This window comes from Pan troglodytes, chromosome 9 (genome assembly GCF_028858775.2).
Source record: "Pan troglodytes isolate AG18354 chromosome 9, NHGRI_mPanTro3-v2.0_pri, whole genome shotgun sequence".
Lineage (NCBI taxonomy): Eukaryota > Metazoa > Chordata > Mammalia > Primates > Hominidae > Pan > Pan troglodytes.
In genome coordinates, this window is record NC_072407.2 from 51,174,123 (window position 1) to 51,200,660 (window position 26,538).

Genomic DNA, 26,538 nt, shown 5'->3' on the forward strand with positions numbered 1-26,538 from the left:
GGTGTCTGCCCCAGGCAGGGAAAGTAGGCAGTGGGATTCAATAAATGTATCAAGCAACAGCGAGCACCTTCCTGCTCCGTGACTGTTCTTGGCCCCTGTAGCAGTCCTCAGATCTTTAGATCGGCCCTCGCAGAGTCAGAACAGGCAGCCGTGAAGGTGAGGGGCATGGAGGAATCTGTTGCCTGGCTGAAGGGCCCTCAGATTAACTACTGTGCCCCCAATGATCTCCTAGGAGCTTTGCCTGATAAGGGGGATCTGATGCACGACCCAGCAATGGATGAAGAGCTGGAACGGCTGTAAGTGTCAAGTGGGAGGATGCTGCCCCCTTGTGGGGGCCAGACGGGTCGGACACGGCTGCGCCCCATCTGGGGCCAACACCACTTGTCTGTAACATCCCGCATCTGCCAGGGAAGGGTCTGGGGGCCAGTGGAGGCCTGAGGTGTCCCTCCCTCTGAGTCCTTTGGGGGCTGCAGCCCAGGGGTTTACCCTAGTGTTAAGAGTGGGCATGGAGGCCCTGCTCTCTGGACAGGAGGCCTCTCGCTGCCCTCCAGGCTTCTTCCCTTCCTCAGGCTGGCCCAGGTCCCAGGCCTGGTCAACTCGGTCACAGCCAGTCCAGAGGCCAGTTGCCTGCCTTCCCGGACCCCTCCCCGGGTTGGCTCTCCCTGGAGACCTCTCCATCATTCCCGAAAAGTGGATGGAGAGAGTGATGGCTCCACTGAAGAGACAGACGAGTCGGAGACTTGAGGAGTCCAAAGGGTCCTGCCCGCAGCGCCCTGTACCTGCTCCCACCCAGCCCTTGGTGTGCCCACCCAGCCTCCTCTCCAGCACCTTGCTGTGCTGCCCTCTGCTGCTGACAAGGTGAATAACAGCCCCAAGACCAGCCAGAGGGGCTCTGATGATCAGCCCCGCCAGTGGCCCCGGAAGGTGAATGGCCTGCTCCCCCTGGCCCTATCAATCAGCCTGTGAACTTCACTTAGGCCCCAAGCTGACAGACTGTGCTGAGGCCACCTTATCAAGCCGTAGCCTGTTAGTCCTCCTAACAAGAGCAGTCTCTTCTGAGCCAGCCTCTGCGGGTCCCCCAATAAGGTTCATCTCCTCACAGCAACTCCATTAAGGGGGAGAACCCGAATAGCCACGCAGGGCCTTGCACCATCAAGGGTGACACCTGCGACGCAAGTACCAGGAGGACATAACCGCTGTGGCCTGTTGGAGAACAGCCAGTAGCCTTGGTAATATGAAGGGTGGGCCAGAAGATGATTTCACTTGCAAAAACTGCTTCAAGTCTTGACCCCTTTGTGTCTAATAGCTAAACAAACATGTGAAACGAATAAAGTCCCTCGTGTCTGGTAACTGGTAAGTCTAAAGCTCCTAGGCTGAGGGGAGAAGGGAGAGGGGGAGTTTGGGTTTTCGGTGCTTTTCTGGCAGGACTAGGAGGTAGAGGCCAGTGGCCCACTCAGACCTGGGGACCTGCCTCAGACAATGAGCAGAGGGGCCTAGCTTCGCACAAGAGCAACCTTCCAGAGGAAAAGTGCTCACAGCTGGAACGGCCTTCAGGAAACAGGTTCAGAGGGTTCAAGGCCAGGTTCCCATAACTTTAAAGACCGTGGCCATAAAGGGTTAATACTGCACAGCCTTCCAGCCAGGGTTTCAGTCAACATTTGCCAAGCATCTGCTTGGGGTTAGAACAGTGGGATGCAGCTGTGAAAGACAGACACAGCCTGGGGCAGACACATCCCAGCCAAGACTGGAGGCAGGTAAGGACAAGTGTCTTCAACTTCTTTGGATTGAGGGCTGCAGGGGCGGGGTCCCCCGGAAAGCAAAACCCACCCAGAAGCCCAAGCAGAACAGGACTGCCTCCTCTGAAGGTGGATGTCACCACTACTAGGCATACACATTTCCTTGGGCTCATCCCTACCCAGAACGGATCATTACAGGAACTGCCTCCCAAACCCCTGCAGAGCTGAGGCCAAGACTAGGCATTCCAGCCCCGAAGCTGCTCCAGGATGCAGTGGCTCATTGCCTGTAATCCCAGAACTTTGGGAGGCCAAGGTGGGCCAACTGCTTGAGCCCAGGAGTTCAGGACCACCCTGGGAAACATAGTAGGACCCTATCTCTACAAAATAACCTTAGCCAGGCATGGTAGCTTGCACCTGTAGTCCCAGCTACTTGGGAGACCGAGGTGGATCACTTGAACCCAGGAGGTTGAGGCTGCAGTGAGCCATGATCGTGCCACTGCACTCCCGTCTGAGTGACTGACAGAATGAGACCATCTTAAAAAAAAAAAAAAAAAAAAAAGCTCAGGCTGCGTGATGAGCTCTGTAGGCCCACAATGATGCACAGCCCATAAGAGACATGGTTCTCAAATCCTGGTGTCCTCAGAATCACAGGAAAGTCTACTGACGATGCAAATTACCAAGCTCCAGAGAGTCTAACTCTATCAACTTGGGATGGAGTCCAGAAATTCCAGATGATCCCAAAGCTGAATGAGTCCCAAACCTACACTCTGCAAATCCCTGGCTTACAGCCCCCTGGCTCCCTCTGCCCATCCTTTCTAATCATCCACTTCCCAGACCAGTGGTCTGTAACTACCGTGAGGACTCCTAAGGTGGCACAGAGATGTTTCAGAAGCCCCCAATAGAAAGGGGTGGCCAAGCTAAGGATTTACACACAAACACACACCTTTTCTTCCCTAAATTTAAAGGGTCCCATTAACGTCTAAGAGTATGTGTGTGTATGTATATATATGTAATTTTTTCTTTTTTGAGACAGGGTCTCACTTTGTCACCCAAGCTGGGGTGCAGTGGCGCGATCTAGTCTCACTGCAACCTCTGCCTCCCGGGTTCAAGTGACTTCTGCTTCAGCCTCCTGAGTAGCTAGGATTACAGGCATGCACCACACCCCCCCCACCCCGCTAATTTTGTATTTTTAGTAGAAATGGGGTCTCACCATGTTGGCCAGGCTGGTTTCAAACTCCTAGCCTCAAGTGATCCACCCGCCTCAGCCTCCCAAAGTGCTGGGATGACAGCCATGAGCCACTGTACCCGGCGTTAAATATTTCTTAAACTCCACTGAAACCCATCCCCAGTCAAGCCTACTGCTGTGACAAGGGGCAGGACTGCTGAGGTTGCTCGCTCGCCCTCAGCCAGCGAGTTAAAGGGCCAACTAATGCCAGCCCTTTCCTCTGCGTGCCACAGGGTGGTGAGGTCGAAGCTGCACCGGACCTCACGGCAGCACAGAGCCAAGGAGCCAGGGGCCTTTGGCTTTCAGAGAAGAGAGAAGCAGGAGGCCCTGGAGAGAGTGTCCTCAGCTTCGGTACCGATGCCCTACCATTACCGGTGGGAGCCCAGAGAGTGAGGCCAGGGGCCGGCACTGGGCAGGGAGGCAGGATCCAGAGGACACTGCTTCACTCAGACCAACAGGGAGCCAGGCCCTGCAGGGGCTTTATTTTGACACCACTTTGTTTCAATACAAACAGTCCAGAAAGAAAGTCAAGTCCCTCTGGGGGAGGGGCAAGGGGAAGAGTGGTCTGTGTTGCTTGGGAGCCCAACCTACAACCCAAAGGTGGGGGCTGGGCTGAGACTGCCGGTGCGGCAGGGGAAGATGGCACCAAGAATGACACAGTGCTTGGCTCAGCTGCCAGAGGGTGAGGCCCACAGCTCTCACTGGCGGGTGCTGTCCAGGCCCCCAAGCCCAGAATGATGCAGAGGAAGGAGCTCAGCCCCAGGAGCCTGCCTCTGCCTCTCACATCCTCTGCTTCCCTGGCCAGCATCAAGCTCACAGCATCCAGAGTCGAATCACAGCAGACAAGACCCTCCATGGCCACCAACCCGGGGAAGAAGGGATAAAGAATGTCACAGAGGGTCCTGCATTCCACAGCAGATGGTACAGAGGGACCCTGAGACACCCTGAAACAATCTTCCAAGTGCTTACTGTAGAAAGGGGTGGTGAGACGGGAGAACCCGAGGGTCTCCGGTCTGATCCCAAATGAAACCTTTAGGTACCAGGTAAAGTTTCCAGCCCTTGGTAACGCCCAGACAAAGGTCCTTCCCCTCTCCTGGCACCCAGAAGAGGCCACTGGCAGCAGCAGCAGCAGCAAGTCCGCAGCCTCTTTCCCCAGGGGACAGGTCTACAGTGAACTCCTTCCAGGCCTCCCCCTGGTTCCAGAGGATGGGGACCCAAGGCCTCGAACTAGAAGAACCCTAGAGCCAGCAAAAAAAGCCTTCTACCTTCCGCTTTCCCTACCTGGGGAAAGTGGACCCAGAATAAGCCATCGTGGGGGAACCCCCTTTCCCAGTATGGCAGGACAAGTGAGCAGCAGCTGTGGGGGCAGGACAGAAGGACAAGAGTCTAACACACGGAGGGTGGTGTGAGAGGGAATAAAGAGCTCAGTCCACAGGCAGAGGACAAGGGCTGGTACTGACCATTCCCCTCACAGGAGTGAGCGCCTCAAAGGCCACCCCACACACACACCACACATACAAAGTAACAAATCCTCCCCAGCTTCCACAAGGCAAAGCATCCCCAGCCTGGGAACTGTGGAGTTCTTGTTGCCGTCACCATCGTAAGCCTGAGTCACAGAGCTCGGATCAGTAGGAACCGTAGCGATCCTGGGGGCGAGGGAGGAGAAAAAAAAAAAAAAAGTCAGAGGCTCTAAGCTGCAGCAGCTTCCCAGCAAACACACTGCCTGCCCCAGCACCCCACAGCAAGACTGGGGAGGCAGGGGCTGGACAGCCCGGTGAGGCAGGAGTCCACGGTGAGAGCTGGGGCAGCGGCCACTCGGGCACCCGATAACGGGGAAGCCCTGCCTGGCCTCACAGAAGCTGGGAAGAGAAGAGAAAGAGTGGTACAGGTGACAAGGCCAGGGAAGATCATGGCAGACACAGAGGCATCTTGGAGAGGCCCGGCCCTGGCACGGAGCTGAAAGGAAGGAAGCTGCCCTCCAAGAAAATGCCTCTCTCTAGACTCTTGCTTTTTTGTTTGTGGTTTTTTTTTTTGAGACAAGAGTTTCACTCCTGTCACCCAGGCTGGAGTGCAGTGGCATGATCTCAGCTCACTACAACCTCCAGGTTCAAGCAATTCTCCTGCCTCAGCATCCCGAGTAGCGGGATTACAGGTGCACGCCATCATGCCCAGCTAATTTTGTATTTTTAGTAGAGACGGGGTTTTGCCATGTTGGTCAGGCTGGTCTCAAACTCCTGACCTCAAGTGATCCACCCATCTCAGCCTCCCAGTGCTGGGATTACAGGCGTGAGCCACCACACCCGGCCGAAAATGCTCTTAAGGCTCAGAGGGGCTGAGCAGTAGCTTAAGGCTCAGAGGGGCTGAGCAGTAGCAGTGTCTCTATGTGGTGGCGAAGGGCAAACCTCCCAGCACTCCTCATTAGGCCCCACTTCAGCCTCACCTGCAAGGAATTCATCACACCATTGGCCAGCACAGCCATTTTCCCAGCCACAGACTTGACACCCTGCTTAAACTGGGCAATGTCCGCTGTAGGCAGCACGTTCCCCAGAGATACACTTCCTGTAAAACAAGAGCAGGGTGACCCAGAGCCCAGCAAGAAGCCCTTCCCAGTCACAGCAGGGCCCTCCTGCCCTGCTCCCAGGCCTCACTTGGTGCCTGCCACCCCACCAGGGCCCTACCTGCTCCCTGAGCTCCATCCATGTCCCCAAAGAGGTCTGAAGAGCTGATGGCACTGCTGCCTGAGAGCTGCTGCAGCCGAGACCTGGCCTCATACTGTGGTGAGGAAAAGGCCAGGCCTGGGGATCTTGGGGCTGATGACCCAAGGACTCACACAGGCCAGGCCCTCCTGGTGCTAAAGCCCAAAGCAGCGGCAGGGAGAAAGCTCATGCTTCTGCCTGCTGCCTCGGACCTCAGGGCAGACAGCCCCACTTACCTCCGCATCCACCTCCCGCCCAAAGAACATGTCAGATGAGATGGCTTTGGCTCCTGCGAATTTCTGACGCGCCTCACTAGACTCGAGGCCTGAGCTCCGGCTCTCCACTTCCCTCCGGTTTGTGGCTCTGAGGGGAAGATGTGGAATATCTCGGACTCCTCCCATTATCATCAGGGGAGGCAGAGTACAGAGGCCAAACAGAGCACCAGTGGCTTTTGGTGATGGGTTCCCAGGTCCTATTCTGTCTGTGGCTCTGTGACTCTGGGCCCCGCTCCCCTGGTGAGGAGTCACCCTTCTCCACATTGAGGCCAAGGCCCAGAGAGCTTAGTAACCTGCACTAGGCAGGGTGGAAATACAGTCTGCAGTGGCCTAGGCTCCTGCCCAAAAGCACACAGCTTCGTCAGCATTCAGGAGGCCACACAACTGCTGCTACCCTAATCCTAGTGACAACTTGCCTAGTACTACAATGAGCATATGTGTCGGTCTGCCTGGCTTTATACCTACTCTTGTCATAACTATGAATAGCAAACTGCCCCCTTTACTCTCAAAAGCATCCTGGTGTGGAAAGGGAGATGGTTGCTCTCATCTCGCGTTGAGTATGTGGACACTGGGCCAGGTATTTCCGGAGACCCTATGAAGTAGTTACGTTCCCATTTTATACGGGGATAACTCACAGATATTATGTCAACTAAACAGATCCCAGATTAAGATGGAGTAGGGTTTTAAAAAATAAGAAGGGGGCTGGAGACATAAAACCCCTGAAAGGAGGTCAGGACTGAAGCATACAATCAGGCTCCTCCGGCCAGAGAAATGGACCCCAAGCAAAAGAAGCTGCCAGGCCCTCTATGATGACAAAGCACAACTCAAACCGAAGCCTGACTGCTGCCCTGTCTAATGAGGCAGGCACCAGCCACTGGTGGCTATTTACGTTTATCAGAAATTAAACTACATCAGAAATTCAGTTGCTCAGTTGCACCAACCACATTTTAAGGGCTCATAGCCACATAGTAGTGGCTACCATATTAAACAACACAGAGAACATTCCCATCATCACAGAAAGTTCTTCTAGACAGTGCTGCCTTAGAATTCTCTACCTTCAGCTTGTTTAAAAAAAAAAAGAAAGAAAGAAAAAACAGCCCACTCTACCTTTCTGAAATAGGCCGGATGCTTGAGATGGTCACTTCTGGCTCCTTCTCCTCTACCCTGTCCATACCCCAGGCAGCATCTGTATCCCAGCGGGAGCCAAAGCTTTCCCCTAAGGAAAAGGGATTGTCCTTGTACCTAGGGAGACAGTAGAGTGGCTCAGAGAAGCCTGATGAGGAACACAGCAGCCAAGTTTACAGCTAGAAAACAGCCTTACTTTGGGGGTCCAGAGGCGAAAGTACCAACATCGTCAAACAAGTCCAGCTGCGAGCGAGAGGATTTTGCACTCACTGGGGTTTCCTGCTCAATCACCTGCATCTCAGACAGCACGGAGTGGGAGACAGAGCTGCGCAGCAAAGCAGAGCCAGGCATGAGACCAAAGGATAGGCATCAGCATCACCGCACAAGAGACAATGCCCAGCAACTGGGTTCTCCTTCACGGAGCGTCACCCAGAGCCTTCTGTCCTTACCCAAGCACAGGGCTGGGCCAGACCCCAACAGAAGGCTAGCTGTGTGTGGTGACCTGTGAAGCACACCTCAGAATTCTTTACACATCAGCTTTGTTTATTCCACGTAGGAGTTCCCTGGCCAGTGACGGTTTGCCTGTTATAATTTAATTTTATTTATTTATTTGAGACAGATTCTCACTCTGTCGCCCAGGCTGGAGTCCAGTGGTGCAATCTTGGCTCACTGCAACCACCACCTCCCAGGTTCAAGCGATTCTTGTGCCTCAGCCTCCCGAGCAGCTGGGACTACAGTGCACGTCACCACACCCAGCTGATTTTTTGTGTTTTTTCAGTAGAGACAGGGTTTCGCCACATTGCCCAGCCTGGTCTCAAACTCCTGAGTACAGACAATCCACCCGCCTTGGCCTCCAAAAGTGCCAGGATTATAGGCGTGAGCCACTGTGCCTGGCTCGTGTTGTAATTTTAATATTGTGCACCAGATGCCAGTGGTCTCTGTCCTGAACAACTCCCTACCTTGTGCACTATGAACCCCATCCTTCACTGATGGGGTTCACAAAGCAAAGGAATGGATGAAGAAATGCCCCAGCACCAGGGAAATGAACATAACTGCATCAAAGGATGAGTTCTTCATCATCCTACTCTTTATTAAAAAAAAAAAAAAAGCCAGGCACCGTGGCTCACACCTGTAATTCCAGCACTTTGGGAGGCCGAGGCGGGCGGATCACGAGGTCAGGAGATCGAGACCATCCTGGCTAACATGGTGAAACCCCATCTCTACTAAAAATACAAAAAAATTAGCCGGGCATGGTGGCAGGTGCCTGTAGTCCCAGCTACTTGGGAGGCTGAGGCAGGAGAATGACGTGAACTTGGGGGGCGGAGCTTGCAGTGAGCCGAGATTGCACCACTGCACTCCAGTCTGGGCAACAGAGCAAGACTCCGTCTCAGAGAGAAAAAAAAAAAAAAAAAAAGCACCTCAAAGCACAAAGACTGGCCTTATGCACTAAGACCTAGAATTGCTGTCTCGTTTCTCAAAGAAAAGGGGTCTAGGGTTGGCAGGCAATACAATACAACTCTTGATGCCTCTCATTCCTCTGTCAGGCTCCACAAGGACACTTTAAGGACTAATTTGATTTAAATCAATTCATTAAAAAATATCTATAGCTTTTAGCTAGAAGAACCCCAAGGAGTGATTATTTTGAAATAGGGCTGAGTTGGGCCGGGCACGGTGGCTCACACCTGTAATCTCAGCACTTTGGGAGGCCGAGGCAGCCGGATCACCTGAGGTCGGGAGTTCGAGACCAGCCTGACCAAGACGGAGAAACCCTGTCTCTATTAAAAATACAAAATTAGCCAGGTGTGGAGGCTGAGGCAAGAGAATAGCTTGAACCCCGGAGGCGGAGGTTGTGGTGAGCTGAGATCACACCATTGCACTCCAGCCTAGGCAACGAGATTGAAACTCTGTCTCAAATAAATAAATAGGGTGAGTTGGGTTTAAGTAAACAATTGTTGCACTGCTAAAAAACTGTTCATATGCCTTAACCCCTTGGTCATCCCTTAACCCAGTCGGTCATCCCTTAACCCAGTCATCTATTAACCCAGTCATTCCTATGTGACTGAAGCAGGGAAAGGAGGGAGACCCAATGTCCTTTCAAGTTAAAATGTTATGCTCTGGCTGGATGTGGCTCACACCCGTAATCCAAGCACTGGGCGCCGTGGCTCACACCTGTAATCCCAGTACTGTGGGAGGCCGAGGCGGGCAGATCATTTGAAGCTAGTAGTTTTACACCAGCCTGGGCAACATGGTGAAACCCCATCTCTACTAAAATACAAAAATAAGCTGGGCATGGTGGCACATGCCTGTAATCACAGCTTCTCAGGAGGCTGAGGCAGGAGAATTGCTTGAATCTGGGAGGCGGAGGCTGCAGTGGGCTGAGATCACACCACTGAACTCCAGCCTGGGTGACAGAGCAAGACTCCATCTCAAAAAAAAAAAAAAAAAAGAAAAGAAAAAAGAAAGCCGGGCACCGTGGCTCATGCCTATAATCCCAGCACTTTGGGAGGCTGAGGCAGGTGGATCACTTGAGGTCAAGAGTTCGACATCAGCCTGGCCAACGTGGTGAAACCCCATCTCTACTAAAAATACAAAAAATTAGCCAGGCACGGTGGTACACACCTGTAATCCCAGCTGCTTGGGAGGCTGAGACAGGAGAATCACTTGAACCCAGGAGGTAGAGATTGCAGTGAGCCAAGATCGTGCCATTGCACTCCAGCCTGGGTGACAGAGTGAGACTCTGTCTCAAAAAATAAAAATAAAAAGCCATAGCAGCCAAACATGGTGGCTCACATCTGTAATCCCAGTACTTTGTGAAGTCAAGGTACTTAAACCCAGGAATTCGAGACCAGGCTGGACAACATAGCAAAACCCTGTCTCTACAAAAAGTAAAAAAATTAGCTGGGCATGGTGGCTCCCGGCTGTGGTCCCAGCTATTCGGGAGGCTGAAGTGGAAGGATCACCTGAGCCCAGGAGGCAGAGGCTGCAGTGAGCTGAGATCACACCATTACACTCCAGCCTAGGCAACAGAGCAAGAATCTGTCTCAAAAGAAAAAGAAAGAAAGAAAACCAAGCAAACCGAGTGGTTCTGAAACAGGAAGGATTCCGCCCAAACTGAGGGCATTTGAAATGTGGGGGATATGTGAGGGTATTACAGGGAGCACAAATGGCATCTCTAGACAGGAATTAAGGATGATACTAAATGCACCGCAATTCTCAGGGAGGTCTGGAAAAATAAACTGTCCCATGACTCAAAGTGCCATCAAGAAAAACCACCCTAGTCTCTTGAAGATACTGAAATAACACCTGATCCTGTGTTTTGTTCACATACCTATTCAGTCATTCAACTTACTGAGCACATACCTACTATGCGCCAAGCACTGTATTAGGGACTTTAGAACAATAAGCCAAGTGATCTATTCAGACTTGGAGAAACAATAAGCCTAGCATCCCAAACTGCTAGGAAGGCCCCGCAATGGTTCCCAGAAAACAATGGCATTTCCCTGCCACACCCGGAGCTGAGCCTCACCTTCGGGATACCAAGCCCATGCCCAACCTTTCTGCCTGCTCTCGCTTCTTCCCTTCCAGATTCTGTAGCTTCTTTTCCTCTTTCTTACGATCAATCTGGAGCTCCTGGTAGGCCAGACGCATGGAGGCGACCCTTAGGGGGAACAAAGGTGTCAGTGGTCACCACCCATCCTGACCTGTCCAACCTACCCACCCACCAAGCCCCACAGAAGCCTGAGGCCCCGGCAGCAAACACTTACATGGACTCCTCCGCCTGCTTCTTGGCATCGGCTGCCTGCTGCTCACGGAGCTTCTCTGCCACCTGAGCCTGCCGCTCAATCTCACTGAAGCTCTGGCTGCTCACCTTCTGGGCCCCTAGGCCTTTCTTGGCACCCAGCTGGGAACAGAATCATGTAAGGGGCCTTCCCAATCACACTCTCCTCAGATTCCTCCCAGGTTCAGGCACTGTAGCCACACCCACAAGGAAAAGCCCCTTCTTAAAATTTAGGGTAAAAAACAGGATACCAACCAGCATGGCCAAGACAATAGTGCTCCGCTGGAGCTGGGCATGGGCGGCTCACACAGCCCCAGCAGAGCCCGGGCCTGAGGACAGCAGTTAATGCCGACAGGGCCAAGTATGTGCCAAGCACTCCGCCAAGCACTAGATGTGCTCCATCTCACCGACTCCTCCCAGCAGCCCTTGAAGACAGGCTTTAAATCCCTTTAAATCTTTAAATCCCTTTCACAGGCGAGGTTCGGAGAAACACAGTACCTTTGCCAAAGTCATATAGCTGGTAAGTGGTAAGGTCAAGGAGTGAACCCAGGTAGCCTGCACCCAGCTCCTAACCCCTCTACCATACCACCTCTCCCCACCTACCCCTTTCTTAGCTGCTGCTGGCTTCTTCTTGCCAATGATGGAGCTTTTCAGTTCTGCGTGAGAAACGGGTAGGCATGAGCTAAGACAAAGGCAGCTCAGAGGCAGTAGCTCAGTATACACCATGCAGCTTCATGGCAAGAGCTCCTAAGAACAGCTTCAGGCAAGGGAAGGCAAAGCTGCCACCACCAGCTCCAACCAGCGGTGTCAAAGCCAAAGACAGACGTGGCTGGGGTATTTACTGGCACCCGGCAGAGTGAGACAGGAACCTAGACCTGAAGCACCAGAGACGTCCAAAGTCCCTGAACCAAAACAAAGACTGCGAGGCAGGGAGCATATGGTGAGCACCAGGCTCCGCTTCTAAAGCAAGAAGCTGAGGGCAGGGGCTGGGCTCCCCAAGCAGCTGTCAGTTACCTCTGGCAGGAAGGGCCCCTTTAGCTGACAGATACATGGACTCTGGAGGAGAAACAGACTTGTGGCTAACAAGAGGCCCACCCCAGAGCCTCCACAGAGCTCCCAAGCCCAGCGGTCTCTATGAAGCCCTGCTTCAGACCAAGCTATGCCAGCCTTCTCATGGATCAGTCCGACAGTCACTCTGCTGGGTTCCAGCCCCAACCCCCAAGAGTCAACAGAACAAACCGAGGTCAGCAAATGGACTGTTCGCCCTGAACCAAGTCTGAAAGACACTAAGGAAAATGTAGGAAAGAGTTAAAGGACAGGCTGGGGTACTGGCTGAGAAAGAACAATGTCACCTCCAGCCTTCAGCAGCTCAGAGCTGTCCCTCCACCCCCGGAAATGCACCAGACAAGCCAGCCCTGCCTCAGAGCCCAGGGATAGGTGTCCAGTCTCATGCTGGCCTCCCCAACACTTTGGCTAGACCCAGCCCCATACTCAGAGGCAGACCCTAGGCCTTATACACCAGCCCACCCAGATTCATCAATTCAAAGGGCTTGGCTCTAAAATCAGTGTTGCATCCACTATTTCAATCACAGTCCCCACTCCAGAGAATCAGATAGATGCTCAGTCTCCTGTGGCCTCTGTCCACACGGCCAGGCAGCAGGACCTCTGAAAAGAACATTTGAGGTCCACCCTCTCCCAGACACCCCACGCCTGCCCGCTGGCATACTGACCCAGTGAGGCTTTGGGTGAGGTGCCAAGCAGGTCTGTGTTTGGGCCATGCTCCGGCTCTGTGGATGCAATGGTAGGAGTTAGAGATGAGCTCCTAGCTTCCTGCAACCTCCCCTTGAAAGAAGTGATGGGACGAGAATCGGTGGCTTTCCTCAGCTTGCCACCAAAAGATAAAAGGAATATCTACCACTTCCTCCAAGGATTAAAATGAATCCCGGCCCACCCAAAGATACAGGAGGACCCCTGCTCCTATTGTCATGGCCAGATGTCCCCTTCCAAACCCTGAGTCCTCTCCTAGGACCAGGGCACCTGGTTGGAATCTGGGCTGAACTCACGTGCCAGGCCACTGCTCTCTGTAGACGGGGCTGGCTGCTGGGTCCCTGAAGGCTCAGTGGCTGGCGCATCCCAGGCAGGGGGCTGAAAAGGAGGCCAGATCACAGATGCCTCGGTGAGCCACTCCTGCTGGCAAGAAGCACCAAGACCTACAAGCACCTTGTGGACAAGAAATCATACTCCAAACCCATGAGGAAAGGGACTGGAGGGTAGCAAACAAGATCACAGTTGCTATTCACTGTGGAAGAAAGCAGGAAGACAAGCAGCCCCCACCCCAACCCCTTCACTATTTACTTAGAGCCAGAGCCCATTCTCCTAACTTAAAGACAGTTAACTACCACCACCTAGGCAGACACAGATCTAAAGGCTCCTCTTATATGAATATATTTAATTATCACTACAACCCCTATGAAGGAGCTACATCGCCATTTTAGAAACTGAGGTTTTGACAGGTTGAGTGACTTGGCCACCATCACAGGAATGCTGAGTAGAGAACAGGAATTGAAGCCAAGAGTCTAACTTCAGCACCCAGGGCCAGTAAAGAGGAAACCCTCCTCAAAGGGGTGGGGCAGGGAGGAGAGAATCCTTTCACTGTCCCCAAGCACAGTGCCTTTCTTATAGGGGAAGAATCCAGGAAAATTTGTTTGGGGCACCGGACACCTCTTGAAACTTCAAGAAGCTGCTTCTCTTCCCCGCCAGCCCAATTTATAGGAGTCGATTTCTAAGGAGGGCTACACTGCACCTCCATTTATGGAGGAGGAAACACCTAGGCCTACCCAGCAGGAACAGTGGACTTCATATGTGGTGTCCAAGACATCACATCAAAGCAAATGGAATCTACAACCATGATCACAGAAGGCCTGGGCCTTGGTAAATTGCCTGTCAAGAACAACTGGGAAAACGGTTCCTTGTGGGCACTCACTTGAGTGTGTTCTGTGAAGAAATCAGAGTCCTTCTTCTCTGGGGAGTGATTAGGAACGGCACTACTCATGTTGTCTATCCAAAGCTAGAAAGGAGAAGACACCCCTAAAACACAGGGCTCTGAATACTCCTAACCCTCCTGCCCCAGCCCCAAGAACAGGCACTTACATCAGTGCCATGCCTAGCCAGGGCCGCACTCCCCAGCTGCCGGATCTTCTCCCGGTACATCTGGGCAGCTCGGCTATTATATTTGGTGTTGGCATCATTGGCTGTGCATCCATGTTGGCGAAAAAAAGCCGTCTGGAGAGCAAAGAAGAGAGCAGCGCATGCTACGGGTGATTCTCAAGAAGGAAACGTGTTGGCTGTAGGAGGCATCTCCTTATGACAGCGGAGTTATTATCTATACAGGATGATACATGCTACTGACACCGGTTTTTCAGAGACAAAGTTTCTCGAAATTCCTGCAAAAAACACCTTGCAGCGGGCCATCCTTTGATATGACTGAAGTCCAGGCCCCACTGAACGCTGCCTGAGCACAACATCCCATACCCAGCCTCCCCATCCTTCATCCAGGGCAGGCCCACAAGACCCAATGACTGTGAAGGCTCCCAACTCCTGTGGCTTTTCCCCAAGAACACCTGCCCAGTTTAATCGGAATCTGAAACCCATTTAAGAGAAGCTGTGACCAGTTTCGAAGTTTTCAGAAAATAGCTTATGGTGGTGTTATAGAACAGAGAACCCTCTGAACAGGGAAAACGACAGGGCCTCTTAGGGAGTCGTGCAAAGTTAGTACCCAGGCAGAAGAATGGAAGGTGAGGGAAGTAGAAGGAGCTTTACCGCATTGGCATTCCCGCCGACCTGCATACACCTCAGCTGGAACCAGTTCCAGTTGGAATCCAACTCTGTGGACCTGTGTACAAGGGCTGCGTCTCACCCACTAGCAGATACCAGCAGGATTTCCCTGGCAACCCGATACCTGTCACTTGGCCTCAGGCTGCTGTAGGCACCCAGGAAACATTAATCAGCCATCACCCCATTTCCTCCACACTACCCTGTCCATGAAAACTCTCCTCTTCGTTCATTTACTCCAAAGAGTACTAATTATGTCCCCAGATCCGAAAGGAAGTCACATTCTCAGGCACGCACGCCTGGATTTGGCTTTCCCCTAATGGATGGTCACAGTCTCACTAGAGACATACTGGGCTAACAACATATCAGCAACAACAAGGTCAATGCCTCCCTTTCCCCCCAACTAACGCTCAGAGTCTCAAGCCTGACCGTCAAAAAAGAGGAAGTTTTGGCCCAGAGGCGGAGACGGACCGCCCATGTGCCAAAGGGCCCACACAGGTGGTTCTCTCTGGCAGGAGGCTACCGGACCCTCTCGGCCCAGAGGCTTCCCACCGAATTCAGAGCGGCCCAAGTCGAGGCAGCCACTCTCCCTTGTTGCCCAGACAGCCCTGGCCGGCCGGGTGGAAACACGGCAACCGCGCGGAGAGCCTACCTGATGAAGCTCAGATGGACGCCCAGGGAGCGGTGCACCCCGGAACAGTCAATGCACAAGAAAACACCGTACGTGATGCTGGCCCAACTCGGATTCTTGGCGCCGCAGTCGAAACAGGCCTGGGTGGAGGAGGCGATGAGCGAATGGTCAGGGGCCCCGAGTAAAGGCCAGGCACCTACACCCCAGAAACACAACCCACCTCCGCCCTTCTCCCTCCCTCAGGCCCCAGCGGGACGAGAGACTCCGCGCCCCCCCTGCTCACGCACCTTGTTGGTTGGAACTGCGCGAAGCCTCTTAAAAAGAGTCTGGATTTCGGTCTTGTTCGGCTCCGCCGCCATTTTCTCTCCTTCCCAGACAGAACCGCGGCTGACGGGTCCCGCCGCGGGCCAATCCACGGCGGGGAGGGCGGGCTCACAAGGCCGGCCTCAGCGGTGCCCGGGCCAGCCGAGGGGTGGGGTGATTGGAGTCCGATCTGGACCAATGGGCAGCCGGCGGGACGGGGGCGGCGACGACAACCGCGGCCGCAAGAATCAACGCCGCGCCGGGCCAATCCGCAGCCGGGGCGGGGCGACGGCGCGCGGACCGGCCCAAACCTCCTCGCGCGCGTAGTACCCTTCCCCCCGCCCCTCCCACGCCGCAACCCCCAGGTGGAGTCGCACCCACGCCGCGCAGGCTGCGGGAGGCTGGGGGCGGGGACCCCCACTCCAGCCAATTACAGATCGATGAATAAGAATTAGGCTGCCCAAACACTCCTCGTCCCTCCGGCCCGAACGGGCAGACGCATTGGCCCGCGTCTCGCCCAGCCTTCAGCCGTTCTCGGCTCACAGCAAGCCTGACAGCGAGTCCCCTCCACTCCAGATTAGTATCTCGAAGTTCCAGAGCAGGTACCAAGCAGGCAAACCCTTTTCCAACCCCGGCCCCATAACAGACGCTAGGCCTCTCTCTAGATGCCCTCTGGTGGCCTGGCAAGGGTGTCCTATCAAAAAAATGCACATGAGCCCGACAGTGGTGTTTTTGTTTTTGTGTGTGGGTGTGTGTCAAGTTTTAATACACGCTAGAACAAGCCGCAAGAGGGTGCTGCAGGCCGGAACTACACTCACCCCAAGCCCACCCCAGGAACCCCAAAGCAGAGGTCAGGAACTGAGTCCACAGCTCCTGGGGAGGCCCAGGCACCCCTGAACGCTTCTGTCACCTCTGACCTCCCATCTTGCCCTCAGCCTAGACTCGTCCCTTCCCTACCAGTCCCTTCCCTAGACAAAGGCCCCTCCCCTCCCTGGGTCCCAGGACTTCCTCCCTCAAGGGACAGAGGAGCAGCCGGAGAGCGACGGTTCAGGGCCCTGAGGGTCCGGCTCTCCAGGAGAAGCTGGGCTCTGACCCAGGGTGGGTAAACGTCGCAGAAGGGCTGTCAGGACACTCAGGCGCCCACACACTCCACGTAGTTGGCAGGGTACAGGCCAATGCGGCCACTCTGCAACTGGCCTTGGCACCAGCCCTGCTCGTCCTCCTCACTCATCTTCAGCAGCTCCTCCCCTGGGGGAAAGGGGATTGGTCACTGCCAGTGGCCCTGGCCCAGGCCCTGTTCCTGCAACTGGGTCAAGGACTGAGGGGGATGGTGTGGTCCCAGAGCCCAGCTAGCAAAGACATGGCTCAGGCAGAGGCAGGTCAAGGTCAGCAAGCTGCCCCACCCCAGACCCTGAATGCAGCCACCAGGCACCAGCTATCTGGACCTGGAACAGCTGAAGGGACAGAGGACTGGCCCTTAAGAAGTGGGTATTTGGCTTCCCTTTCTGACACCCCTGCTCAGGCAGATAAGGCAGAGGCCGAAGCTAGGAAAGGGGTCCCAGGGTACCTGCTCGGAAGCTCAGCTCATCAGCTTCCTGGCCAGCGTAGTCATAGAGTGCCCTCACCCGAACCCCGGTGGCAGCCTTCCGGGGACTCTCTTCATCTGACCACTCCTCATCCTGCCCCGTGCTGGAGAGGGGAGGCAAAGGGAGCAGCTCAGAGTGCAAGGAACACGGGGCTGGAGATCTCACCCAGGATCAGGGCAAAGGCCTCCCTACCCCCAGAGGCACCTGGGAGAGTCAGGTGAGGTACTAAAGATTCTAGCTCTACCTCGCCATGCCCGACTGTGAGCAAAGAGGCAATTCCTGCCACACGCAGCTGATTTAAGGCATAAACGAGAGGGAACGTGGGAAATGCCCAGCAAATCTAAACCACTATGAGAACCAGTATCATTACAACTAAGTAGGCCCTCAGGTCCCTGGCACCAATTTTCAACCCATTTCAGGTGTGAAAGAAATGAAACCAAGGAGAAAGGAAAGGAGGGCGGGAGGCAGAGCTGTTTCTTTGCCACAGCCGCGCTCCTGGCTCTCACCCTGGGGACCCCGGGGACTGGGGTGGGGGTGCGGTGCCATCTCTTGTAGGCACAATGCTGGTCAGGGTAACCTCATCAGGGCTCCGGCCACCCTTCTCTTTCCGGCTGATTGTCCTCTGTGTGTCCAAGGACCACTCCTGTGGGGACAGTGCTTACAGTCAGGTGGGGCCATCTGAACCACCTTCACTTACTTCATCCCTAGCCCCGGCCAAGCTGAGTGGGAGCCCATCCCACCTCCCATCCCCACCCCGCCTGGAACACATGCCTCGAACTGTGGCCAGTTCATAGCCATGCCTGGCCCGTGGGTGCTGCGCCACCAGCGCAGATCCTCTTCGTCACTGGCTGCCTCAATGCCCTGGTGCAAGTCGCGGTGGAGTTCATGGAACCTATGACCCAAGGCACACCCCTCAGTCTAGGAAGTCTAGACCCTGCATCCCTCAGTCCCAGCCAGGGCCTAGGGGAGATGGAGGAGACCCAGTACTACCCCAGATCTCCATGCCCACCGGGCAGTTCATACTTCTCACTGCTGGAAAGGTCCAGGTGCTGGTGTAAGGTGAGCAGCATATCCTTGAAGAAAAGAAGCCGCTGGCGCTCGGCGGCCTGGCAGGTCTCAAAGGCCTGTTCCATGTCCTCCATGTAGCGTGGAGTGTAGCGATGCAGCTCTGCCAGTGTCTGCTCATACTGAGCTTTTGTCTGGGTGGGAGAGGAGGGACCTGGTGAGAACCAGACCTTCTTCCACCCAGGACTCCACCAGTGTTTACCAGACACTGCCATAGGCTGCTAGACCCAGGGCTAGCCACTAGGGGCAATCAGTCCCAAGACCCAGCTCCTGCCCTCAAGGACCCCAGCAGCCTAACAAGGGAGGTGACATCAGGCACAGCAGATAAAAGAGTCTGGTGAGGACTGAAATGAGGTCAACCTACAGGAAAGGATGGGAGAAATCAGAAAAGGCTTCCTGGAGGAGGTGGAAACTGCAGCATCTCAGGATGGGGAGGATTTGCATATCCAGAGCTGCAGGAAAGGACACTTCGGGCAAAGGGTACTGTGCAAGGAAAAGAGCTGGAAGTTCTCAACTGCTGAAGTCATCCCAGTGCCTGAAACTCCATTTCTTTCCCTAGTAAAGCATCACCTTTTGTCAGGTTCCTCCTTTAAATGATCATCTGGAGAGAGGGTGGCAGGTGAGGAATAGGGTAATAAGGGTGCTGGGGACTGGACAAGATGTTCAGGGAGCAAGATTCATTCAGGAAGCCGTGCCCTGGGCGGGGGCCAGGGCTGGGACCTGTGGCCTGTACCTTCTCGGCCTCCTTGGCACAGCGTTCCACCCGTTCCTGCAGTTTGCGCAGCTGCTCCTGGGAGACGGCGCTGTCTGCCTTCGCGTGGCTCTCCCTCGTCTGGGCGGTCTTCTCATCCTTCCGGGCTGCGTGGTAGCTTTTCTTGGAAGCCTCAACCTGGCATGCATGGAGACCACTCTGGACCCTGGATGCCACACCTTGGCCCCCTCTATCCCTTGCAAACAACCAGGAAGGAGCCTGTCTCGGATACCTCCCCCACCCAGCCTCACCTCCTTCAGCCTCTTCAGCCAGGGCTTCTGGGCCTTGCGGAAGCCGTCCTCGGCCGCCCGGCTCTCGCGGAAGCCGCCCAGCACAGGCCGGTGGAAAGCCCCCCGCTGCCAGGCGCGCACCCGCTCACTGTCCTGCCCTTGCAGCTTCTCCCGCACCTCCAGGTGCAGCGCGCTCAGCCGCTCAGCCGCCGTGAAAAAGGCATGCCAGGCCTTCTCCAGTGTGCCATACTGGGGGCCTGCAGGGAGGGACAGGGCTTAGGCCAGGCCTGGGTACCACCCAAAATGAGCCTAGCCCCTCTCACTGGGTGCGAGGCATGGAGGCATGGGGTATGTGCATGGGGTGCAAAGGTGAATGACAACCCTGTCAGCTGGGCTTATTGAATGAGGACCATGTGCCTTATCTCACTGAATCCTTGTCTCAGCCACCATCGTGAGGACAGCGACATTGCCAACATTGAACAGGCAAAACACCAAGGACCAGAGATGTGAACTCGCCCAAAGCATTATGGCTACAACAGGAGCTGAGGGCCGGGCACAGTGGCTCACTCCTGTAATCCCAGCACTTTGGGAGGCCAAGGCGGGTGGATCACAAGGTCAGGAGATCGAGACCATCCTGGCTAACACGGTGAAACCCTGTCTCTACTAAAACTACAAAAAATTAGCTGGGCATGGTGGCGGGCGCCTGTAGTCCCAGCTACTTGGGAGGCTGAGACAGGAAAATCACTTGAACCCAAGAGGGGGAGACTGCAGTGAGCTGAGATCACGCCGCTGTACTCCAGCCTAGGTGACAGAGCGAGACTCTATCTCAAAAAAAAAGAAAAAAAAGAGGAGCTGAGATTCAAACCCATCTGTTGTGTAAACACTACACTCCATTGCCTCAAAGGAAGAGCCTGTGTGTGCCCTCGAGGAAGACAGCTTGCAGGGTGGAAAGATCCATGCTCCCAGTCAGAGGGCCTGGGCTCAACCTTCAGCACTTCCTAGCTGTGTGCCTTTAGGCAAGTCCCTTAGCCTCCCTGAGCTTCCAGTTTCTCCTCTAGAAAATGCATAAAACAGGCCCAGGCGCGGTGGCTCATGCCTGTAATCCAGGCCGGGCACGGTGGCTCACGCCTGTAATCTCAGCACTTTGGGAGGCCAAGGAGAAAGGACCGCTAGAGCCCAGGGGTTCAAAACCAGTCTGAGCAACATAGCAAAACCCTATCTCTACAAAAAATACAAAAATTAGCCAAGTGTGGTGGTCCATGCCTGTGATCCCAGCTATTGTGGTCCCAGCTATTCAGGAGGCTGAGGTGGGAGGATCAGTTGAGCCTGGGAGAGGGAGGTTGCAGTGATCCATGATTGTACCACTGCACTCCAGCCTGGTGACACAGTGAGACCCTGTCTCAAAATAAATAAATAATAAACAAAGGAAAGAAGGCCAGATGCAGTGGCTCACGCCTGTAATCCCAGCACTTGGGGAGGCTGAGGTGGATGGATTACCTGAGGTCAGGAGTTTGAGACCAGCCTGGCCAACATGGTAAAACCCCGTCTTTACTAAAAATACAAAATTAGCCAGGCGTGGTGGTGCGTGCCTGTAATCCCAGCTACTTGGGAGGCTGAAGCAGAACCACTTGAGAGGCGGAGGTTGCAGTGAGCCAACATCATGTCACTGCACTCCAGCATGGGCAACAAGTGCAAAACGTCTCAAAAAAAAAAAAAGAAGGAAAGGAAAGAAAATGGGTAAAACAACCATCTCCACAGGGTTGTTGGAACTATCAAAGTAACTCATGAGCATCCTTTATAAACTTTAATAACACCACAGCCATGAGGATGACCAGGAGGATCTTCCCTTTCTAAGGGAGGGTAGACGTGGAGGCCTCAAACTTCCCACGAGACGTGCAAAAAGAAGCTGGCCCGACAGTCCTGCACTCAGCTGCCCTCTGCCCCCTGCGAGGGCCTGGCTCACCCTTCTCCACGGTCCCCCTCCACTTTCGGGCCCAGTCAGCCAACTGCTGGGCATAAGCCTTCTCGATGCGGGCGCGCTCCTGGAAGCAGCTGACCAGGTCCCCGCACAGCCGGTGCCCGTCCTCCACCCGCTGTACCGTGCGCCTGTAGTTGCCAGCCTGGGCATACAGGAAAAGGGTGTCGTCACCAGGGAGAAGCTTCCTTTGGGGCTGGGGCTGTCAGTTGGGCTCCTCCCCTAGACAAGTAGCTGAGCCCAGGACCCAGCTGCTCACCTCCCAGAAACTGCCCCCTAAGGCCTCCCCTCCAGCGTCCTCTTCTGGAGCCATGGTGTCCCCGCAGCACGGAATGGTGGCGGATTTGGGGCTGTGGAGGGCAGAGGGGTAAGCAGGAAAGCTGGACATTATGTTTCTGGGGATAGGAAAAGACCCTCTCTATACCTGGGCCTCGCCCCACTGCCATCCCCACCACCCAAGGAGTCATCAGGGCTAGGACTTAGCAGGCAGGGTGCTGAAGACCCTAAGAAGGGCCAGGATGGGTGAGGATGGAGTCTCAAAGCTCTTCCTCTCACTGCTCTGCCCTTCCCCCCCCGCCCCCCCACATACCTGGGGCCTAGAGATCACTTCAAGGACCCGGGTGTCCAACTCTCAATGCTGCCACTGTGACTCTGCCTTGAAGGAGAACAGAGCGGGGGTGAGGGTGGGGGCCTAGAGCGTCCAGGGCGGTGCCCGGCACCCCCAATATAGCAACTGCTGTCAGAAGCGCCAGATTCCAGGGAGGAGAATGCCAGGCAGGTCACACGATCCAGCCAGGGATTAAATGGCAGGCGGGGGTGGGCGGTGGGCAGAAGGCCCCACTCCCCCAACTGCCGATGAGAGGACTCCTGCCCAGGCTAGGGCCTCTGTTGCCTTCCCTTGAGTGACAAGACGACCCTGTTACCCAAGAGGCCAAGTCAGAGGGTGCCTGGCCACATCCCAGTAGCTCCCTGTACTGAGGAGGGCACGAAGGGAACCAAGAGGCCTGGCTTCTGTCTTGGCCAGGAAGCCCGAACAAGTGTATGTAACTGTCTCCTCCTAAGGAGGCCCCAGCTCCCTCTAAGATGGAACTCCTCTGTGTGCTCAGCTGCCATGCCAGGGCTGGTGTGAAACTCAAACCAAGCAACGCACCAGAAATACGAGGGGCCCTGCAGTCACGGAAGATACTCATCTCACTCCACACATCCACTGAGGGCCCGCAAGGCTCCGTGGGGAACACACAACCCGGGCCTGCCCTCCAAAGGCCTGGCGTCCAGGGCAGCATGGGGAAGTGAGAAGCGATGGCCAGCTATAAGAATGTCCCCCAGGCTGGGTGTGGTGGCTCACGCCTGTAATCTCAGCACTTTGGGAGACTGAGGTGGGTGGATCACCTGAGGTCAGGAGTTCCAGACCAGCTTGGCCAACATGGAGGAACCTCGTCTCTACTAAAAATATAAAAATTAGCCAGGCGTGGTGGCGGGAACCTGTAGTCCCAGCTACTTAGGAGGCTGAGGCATGAGAATCACTTGAACCTAGGAGGCGGAGGTTGCGGTGAGCAGAGATTATACCACCGCCTGGGCAACAGAGTGAGACTGTCTCAAAAAAAAAAAAAAGTTCCCTAGAATCGCAGAGGACGGCAAGCCAATTCCAACCCCAGAGCCATGGCCCCAGGGACTCAAGGACACAGTGGCATGTGGCTGCTCCCCTCCTGCCTCTGGGCAGGGTCTCAGCTGTCCCCAGCACTGACTGACTCACAGACCCTAGAAGGAAATCGCTTCCTCTCTGAGCAGGCCCAAGGGACACAGCCAGACCCAGGAGGACAGTGTGCGCCCTTTGTCCCCAAAGCAGGGCGCTGTCACAGCGCTTCCTCCAAACTCATGCACCTCTGCTCCTCCTTCAAACCTCCAATTAAGGCATCTTCTCCTCAGTCACTTCCCCTGTTTCTCTGTCCTTGCTCCTGTAGCCCCGGGTGACCCTTCAGCCGGGGTGTATAACCCATGGAGTTGTGGCTGACAGGACGGTGTCTATCTTCAGTCACCGACAGAGGCTTCTGGGATTCTGATTTGTGTGTCCCCACGCGCTGGAATCAGCAATAATTAGTTAAGTGAGAAAACAAGCGATGTCCACCTGGAGCGCAGGAAACGTGCCCGCTCCAGCAGCTGTGGGAATGCTTGGTCCAAGTGGGCTTCCCCCTCTGCTAACAGGAGACAGAGCTAGGGGCTCCGCGGAGACCCAGGCAATGGAGGTGCCCACCAGGGGCCTCACAAGCTCGTCACTTGGTTCCCTCTGCAGTGTGTCCTGTCTGCCCAGAAAGGACCTGACAGGGCGATGAAGAGAAAGAGAGCTGCCGCCATGAATCACAGGGCTCTGGAGCCGCCCCAGTCCAGCCTCAGGAGCCTGGGGCCCCTTGCCTGTTCCAGCCTCCGAGTTCCCTGCTCCCCAGAGAGCTGCCCCCCACCCCTTCCCTCTCTCTGGCCCCAGAACAGAGCAAGCTGTGTGTACCGGGCTGGCACAGCTCCCTCCGGCCTCCCAGAGCAAACACAGGCCCAAGCCCCGGGTGCAGCCAGGCCCCATAGCCCCAGCCTGACCTCTCAGCAAGCAAGCAAGGAGGGCTTGCACCTTGGCCCCCATTGAGCAGGTTGGCACCCTGTGCCTCCTGAGCTCAGCAGAGACCCAAATCAGTCCCCACCGCAGGCAAGAGCTCAGAAAGCAGGTAATGCAATCTTCCCAGCCCCGGGAGCCAGCACGTTCGGCTCCGAGAGGTCTTCCTGGGCTTGGCAGGGTCTCCTTGCAGCTGCACGGGCCAAGGTAGGAAGTCCCTGGTTCAGGGAAGACCCAGTCTCCCTACCTGAGGCCTGAAGGTACCCGGCCCCAGACCAGCCCCAACCCCTTCCAGAAGCTGGGGGCTTGCCCCTGGGAGGGAGCTCAGCCATTCTGCCTGGCCCATCCCTGGAACCTGAGTCACAGGCTGCGCCCAAGGGCTTCTTTCCCGGGCAGCCCCTCCCGGTGCGCCCGCAGCTCTAGGATTTGAGGACAGAGCGGGGGGGAGGGGAGGGGGCGTCAGTAGGCTGGTCCGAAGAGGGACAGCGAGGTTAGAGGGGCTGGAACCAGAAGCCAGAGCCAGCCAGGAGATCAGGAGGCTGGGGGAGGGGGTGGCGCAGCCAAAGCGGGAGGAGGCAGGGCCAGGGAGGGGCATAACAAAGGGGCACTTTTGGAAACCCGACCTGCCGGCCGGGGTGCCTGCTTCCAGATGACGCACTCCGAACCCCAGCCTCCACTCCAGAGCTTGGCGCCCAGAGGCTACGCGCCTCTGGCCTCAACCCTTATGGACCGCGCCCCTCGACAGGACCCCTTGCCGCCCGGAGCTGCATAACTCGGAGCCCGTGGAGCCACGCGGAGCGGCAGAGCCAGGCCTAGCCACCGAAGCTCTAGGACTTCTTGGCCAAACTTGTTGAACTTGGTCTTGGCGGGGGTGGGGCCACTGATCACCGCCAAGGGGAGGGGACGCCCCCTGGCTGGGCCGGCCTTGCCGTGGGCTCCAGATGGTGGCCCCGGGCAGCGGACCCAGGAATCGGGGCTTACTGCACAGGGCGAGGGATCGCCAGGGAGCGAGGACCCTCTGGGGCCTCGGGGCGGGCGCGAGGCGAGCGGACGGGGGCCCTCGAGGGGCCCCTGAAGACGGCTCAGCCCTCCAGCGCCGGCGCCCCCTCCCCCGGGCGGCCTGCGGAATTGCGGAGCCCGCGGCGCCGCAGATGGGACGGCCCCTCGGCGCGGCTACGGCCCTTCCCGTCGGCACGCAGAGCGGGGTGGCCGGGGGCTCCCTGGGCGGGAGTCGGCTCCATTGCAAACTTCAGAAGCCGGAGCAGGAGAGGGCGGGCTCGAGCCACGGCACCCGCCGCCGCCTACCCGCGCGTCCCCTCCAGGGCACTCACCGCGTCCTCCCTGGGCCCCTCGGCGGGTGGGGGTCCGGCCACGCTCCGGCCCGAGTCCTACCGCTCCTGGGCCCGCGCCGCGGCCTCCCGGAGCGCGCCGGGCCCTCCCCCGGGAAGCCCGGCCCCCGGCCCCGCCCCTCTCCTGGCCGCCGCTGCCTCAACCCCACGCGGCCGGGCAGCGGGGCTGCAGGCATCGCGGCGACCAGCGGCTCTTGTGGCGCGGGTCGAGGTTTCTCTGCTTCGCCCGTGTGCGGAGTGCCTGGGCGGGCTCCCCAGGGTTGCGCCCCGGTGCCGCAGGGAGCCAGATTTCGGCTTTGCCTCTCCCGGACCGTTGCAGAGCCTGGGAGACCCGAGGGAGCAAGAAGGGACCGGGCCGGCACGGGCAGCCTTGGAGAGGGGCCGGGGAAATTACACTGCCTTACATTTTTAGCTGCACGCTTGTTTAGAAATTGGCTCAGGCGAGGCTCACAACCACCCCTTGTAAGCATTAGGATTCCCACTGTACAGATGCAAAAACTGAGGCTCGGGGGCTTTTCAGAGGCTTGCCCAAGATTTCCCTCTAGTCAGGCAGGGCTGGGACTCCAAAACCGTGCCCTACCGTTCCACAGCTGCCCTGCTAATCTGGGGCGCCTTCTAAGGCCTGAGACGAACACGCGGTGGGGGTGGGACAAAAAGGCCTAAGCTCCTCCCCCTCCGAGTTCTTATTTCCAGATTTTGTACCACGATTCATTCTTACCCTTCGCCCCTCCACCCCCTTTATCAGTCTGGTACATTTTTCCATATCGCCACGATGCCACCCCACGCTAAATAAATCCCTTCTCCCTCCTCTCTCCCTACTTCCCTCTCCCCGCTTTCCCCCGGGGGTGAGATTTTGCAGAGCGGCTCCGTCTGTTATTTATATCCACTGGAGCGGTCCAAGAATGTTCCGAAGCTGACCTAATCGCCACCTGCTCGGCCTCTCCGCCCCTCCCACTCTCTCCTGGGCCCGGTGACCCAGCGGCGGTGCCCTGAGCCTTGAAGACCAGGGGGAGCGCGGACCAACGGGGTCGAACGACCGGGCGCAGAAGGTCCCGGGCGCGCAGAATCGCAGCGGGTCGGAGAGCCCCGGCGCTCTCAGAGGAGTGCGCCCCCAGGGACGCGGCTCTGAGCCCTGGGAAGCTGAGGCGCCTGGCTGCGCCCTCTGAAGCTCGTACTTTTCCTCCCACCCCCAGCTCCCTGAAGAGTGTGAGTGCGTGCGCGCGGAGTTTTAAACGGCAGCTTTAAAAATAGCAAAATTATGTTGTTTCTAAATCCAGGAGGAATCACTGACGCGTTCTTTACGCAGATGAATCCGCTCACAAAACGAGAAAGGGACCTGGAGAAAATGAATGGGGGTAATTTTGCCTGCCGAGGGCTCACTTG

The 26,538-nt window shown here is 56.1% G+C and overlaps 3 protein-coding genes across 18 annotated transcripts in view; 1 reads left to right on the plus strand and 2 right to left on the minus strand.

The window, feature by feature from the left end:
- Positions 1–1,350, plus strand: part of CSTPP1 (centriolar satellite-associated tubulin polyglutamylase complex regulator 1) — a 223,319-nt gene extending 221,969 nt beyond the window's left edge. For 2 of the 4 annotated variants that reach the window (XM_009460153.5, NM_001280174.1), the window contains 2 exon segments: positions 233–296; positions 570–1,350. In XM_009460153.5, the coding sequence (XP_009458428.4) occupies positions 233–296; positions 570–744 (239 nt within the window). In that variant the 3' untranslated portion in view covers positions 745–1,350. 4 annotated transcript variants of the gene reach the window in all.
- A 2,052-nt stretch (positions 1,351–3,402) lies between these two features.
- ARFGAP2 (ADP ribosylation factor GTPase activating protein 2) lies at positions 3,403–16,003 on the minus strand. 7 transcript variants are annotated; one of them, XM_009460340.3, is made up of 17 exons: positions 15,585–15,821; positions 15,319–15,437; positions 14,655–14,727; positions 13,986–14,117; positions 13,819–13,902; positions 12,899–12,980; positions 12,566–12,622; positions 11,850–11,891; positions 11,439–11,491; positions 10,822–10,958; positions 10,584–10,715; positions 7,254–7,382; positions 7,040–7,174; positions 5,894–6,020; positions 5,640–5,733; positions 5,402–5,520; positions 3,403–4,607 (listed from the first exon to the last, which is right to left on the minus strand). In XM_009460340.3, the coding sequence occupies exons 1-17, from the start codon at positions 15,654–15,656 to the stop codon at positions 4,587–4,589; spliced, it is 1,608 nt and encodes a 535-aa protein (XP_009458615.1). In that variant the 5' UTR covers positions 15,657–15,821; the 3' UTR covers positions 3,403–4,586. The 7 variants fall into 7 exon arrangements, with proteins under 7 accessions (XP_009458615.1, XP_009458614.1, XP_016776269.1 ...); XM_009460339.3 differs by having other exon boundaries at positions 12,899–13,022; XM_016920780.3 differs by having other exon boundaries at positions 12,899–13,055.
- Positions 16,004–16,324: 321 nt separating this feature from the next.
- Positions 16,325–25,265, minus strand: PACSIN3 (protein kinase C and casein kinase substrate in neurons 3). Of its 7 annotated transcripts, XM_009460336.4 has the most exons (12): positions 25,138–25,228; positions 23,089–23,285; positions 21,797–21,862; positions 21,467–21,557; positions 21,196–21,352; positions 19,254–19,489; positions 18,985–19,140; positions 18,210–18,385; positions 17,958–18,078; positions 17,693–17,829; positions 17,168–17,289; positions 16,325–16,848 (listed from the first exon to the last, which is right to left on the minus strand). In XM_009460336.4, the coding sequence occupies exons 4-12, from the start codon at positions 21,518–21,520 to the stop codon at positions 16,733–16,735; spliced, it is 1,275 nt and encodes a 424-aa protein (XP_009458611.1). In that variant the 5' UTR covers positions 21,521–21,557; positions 21,797–21,862; positions 23,089–23,285; positions 25,138–25,228; the 3' UTR covers positions 16,325–16,732. The 7 variants fall into 7 exon arrangements, with proteins under 7 accessions (XP_009458611.1, XP_001166760.2, XP_054517268.1 ...); XM_001166760.7 differs by lacking the exon at positions 23,089–23,285 and having other exon boundaries at positions 25,138–25,265; XM_054661293.2 differs by lacking the exon at positions 23,089–23,285 and having other exon boundaries at positions 21,467–21,602; positions 25,138–25,265.
- Between the last annotated feature and the right edge of the window lie 1,273 nt (positions 25,266–26,538).

Coding starts and splice junctions, on each gene's coding strand:
- ARFGAP2 (XM_016920780.3), bottom strand. CDS start 15,656: ATGGCGGCGGAGCCGAACAAGACCGAAATCCAGACTCTTTTTAAGAGG. Junction 11,492..11,849: donor AGGGGCCCTTCCTGCCAGAG/GTAACTGACAGC, acceptor TTTCTCACGCAG/AACTGAAAAGCTCCATCATT. Junction 10,959..11,438: donor CAGCAGCAGCTAAGAAAGGG/GTAGGTGGGGAG, acceptor TTCTGTTCCCAG/CTGGGTGCCAAGAAAGGCCT.
- PACSIN3 (XM_054661293.2), bottom strand. CDS start 21,595: ATGTCCAGCTTTCCTGCTTACCCCTCTGCCCTCCACAGCCCCAAATCC. Junction 18,386..18,984: donor GTGCCAAGGAGGCCGAGAAG/GTACAGGCCACA, acceptor TCTCCCACCCAG/ACAAAAGCTCAGTATGAGCA. Junction 16,849..17,167: donor TGAGCTGAGCTTCCGAGCAG/GTACCCTGGGAC, acceptor CCTTTCCCCCAG/GGGAGGAGCTGCTGAAGATG.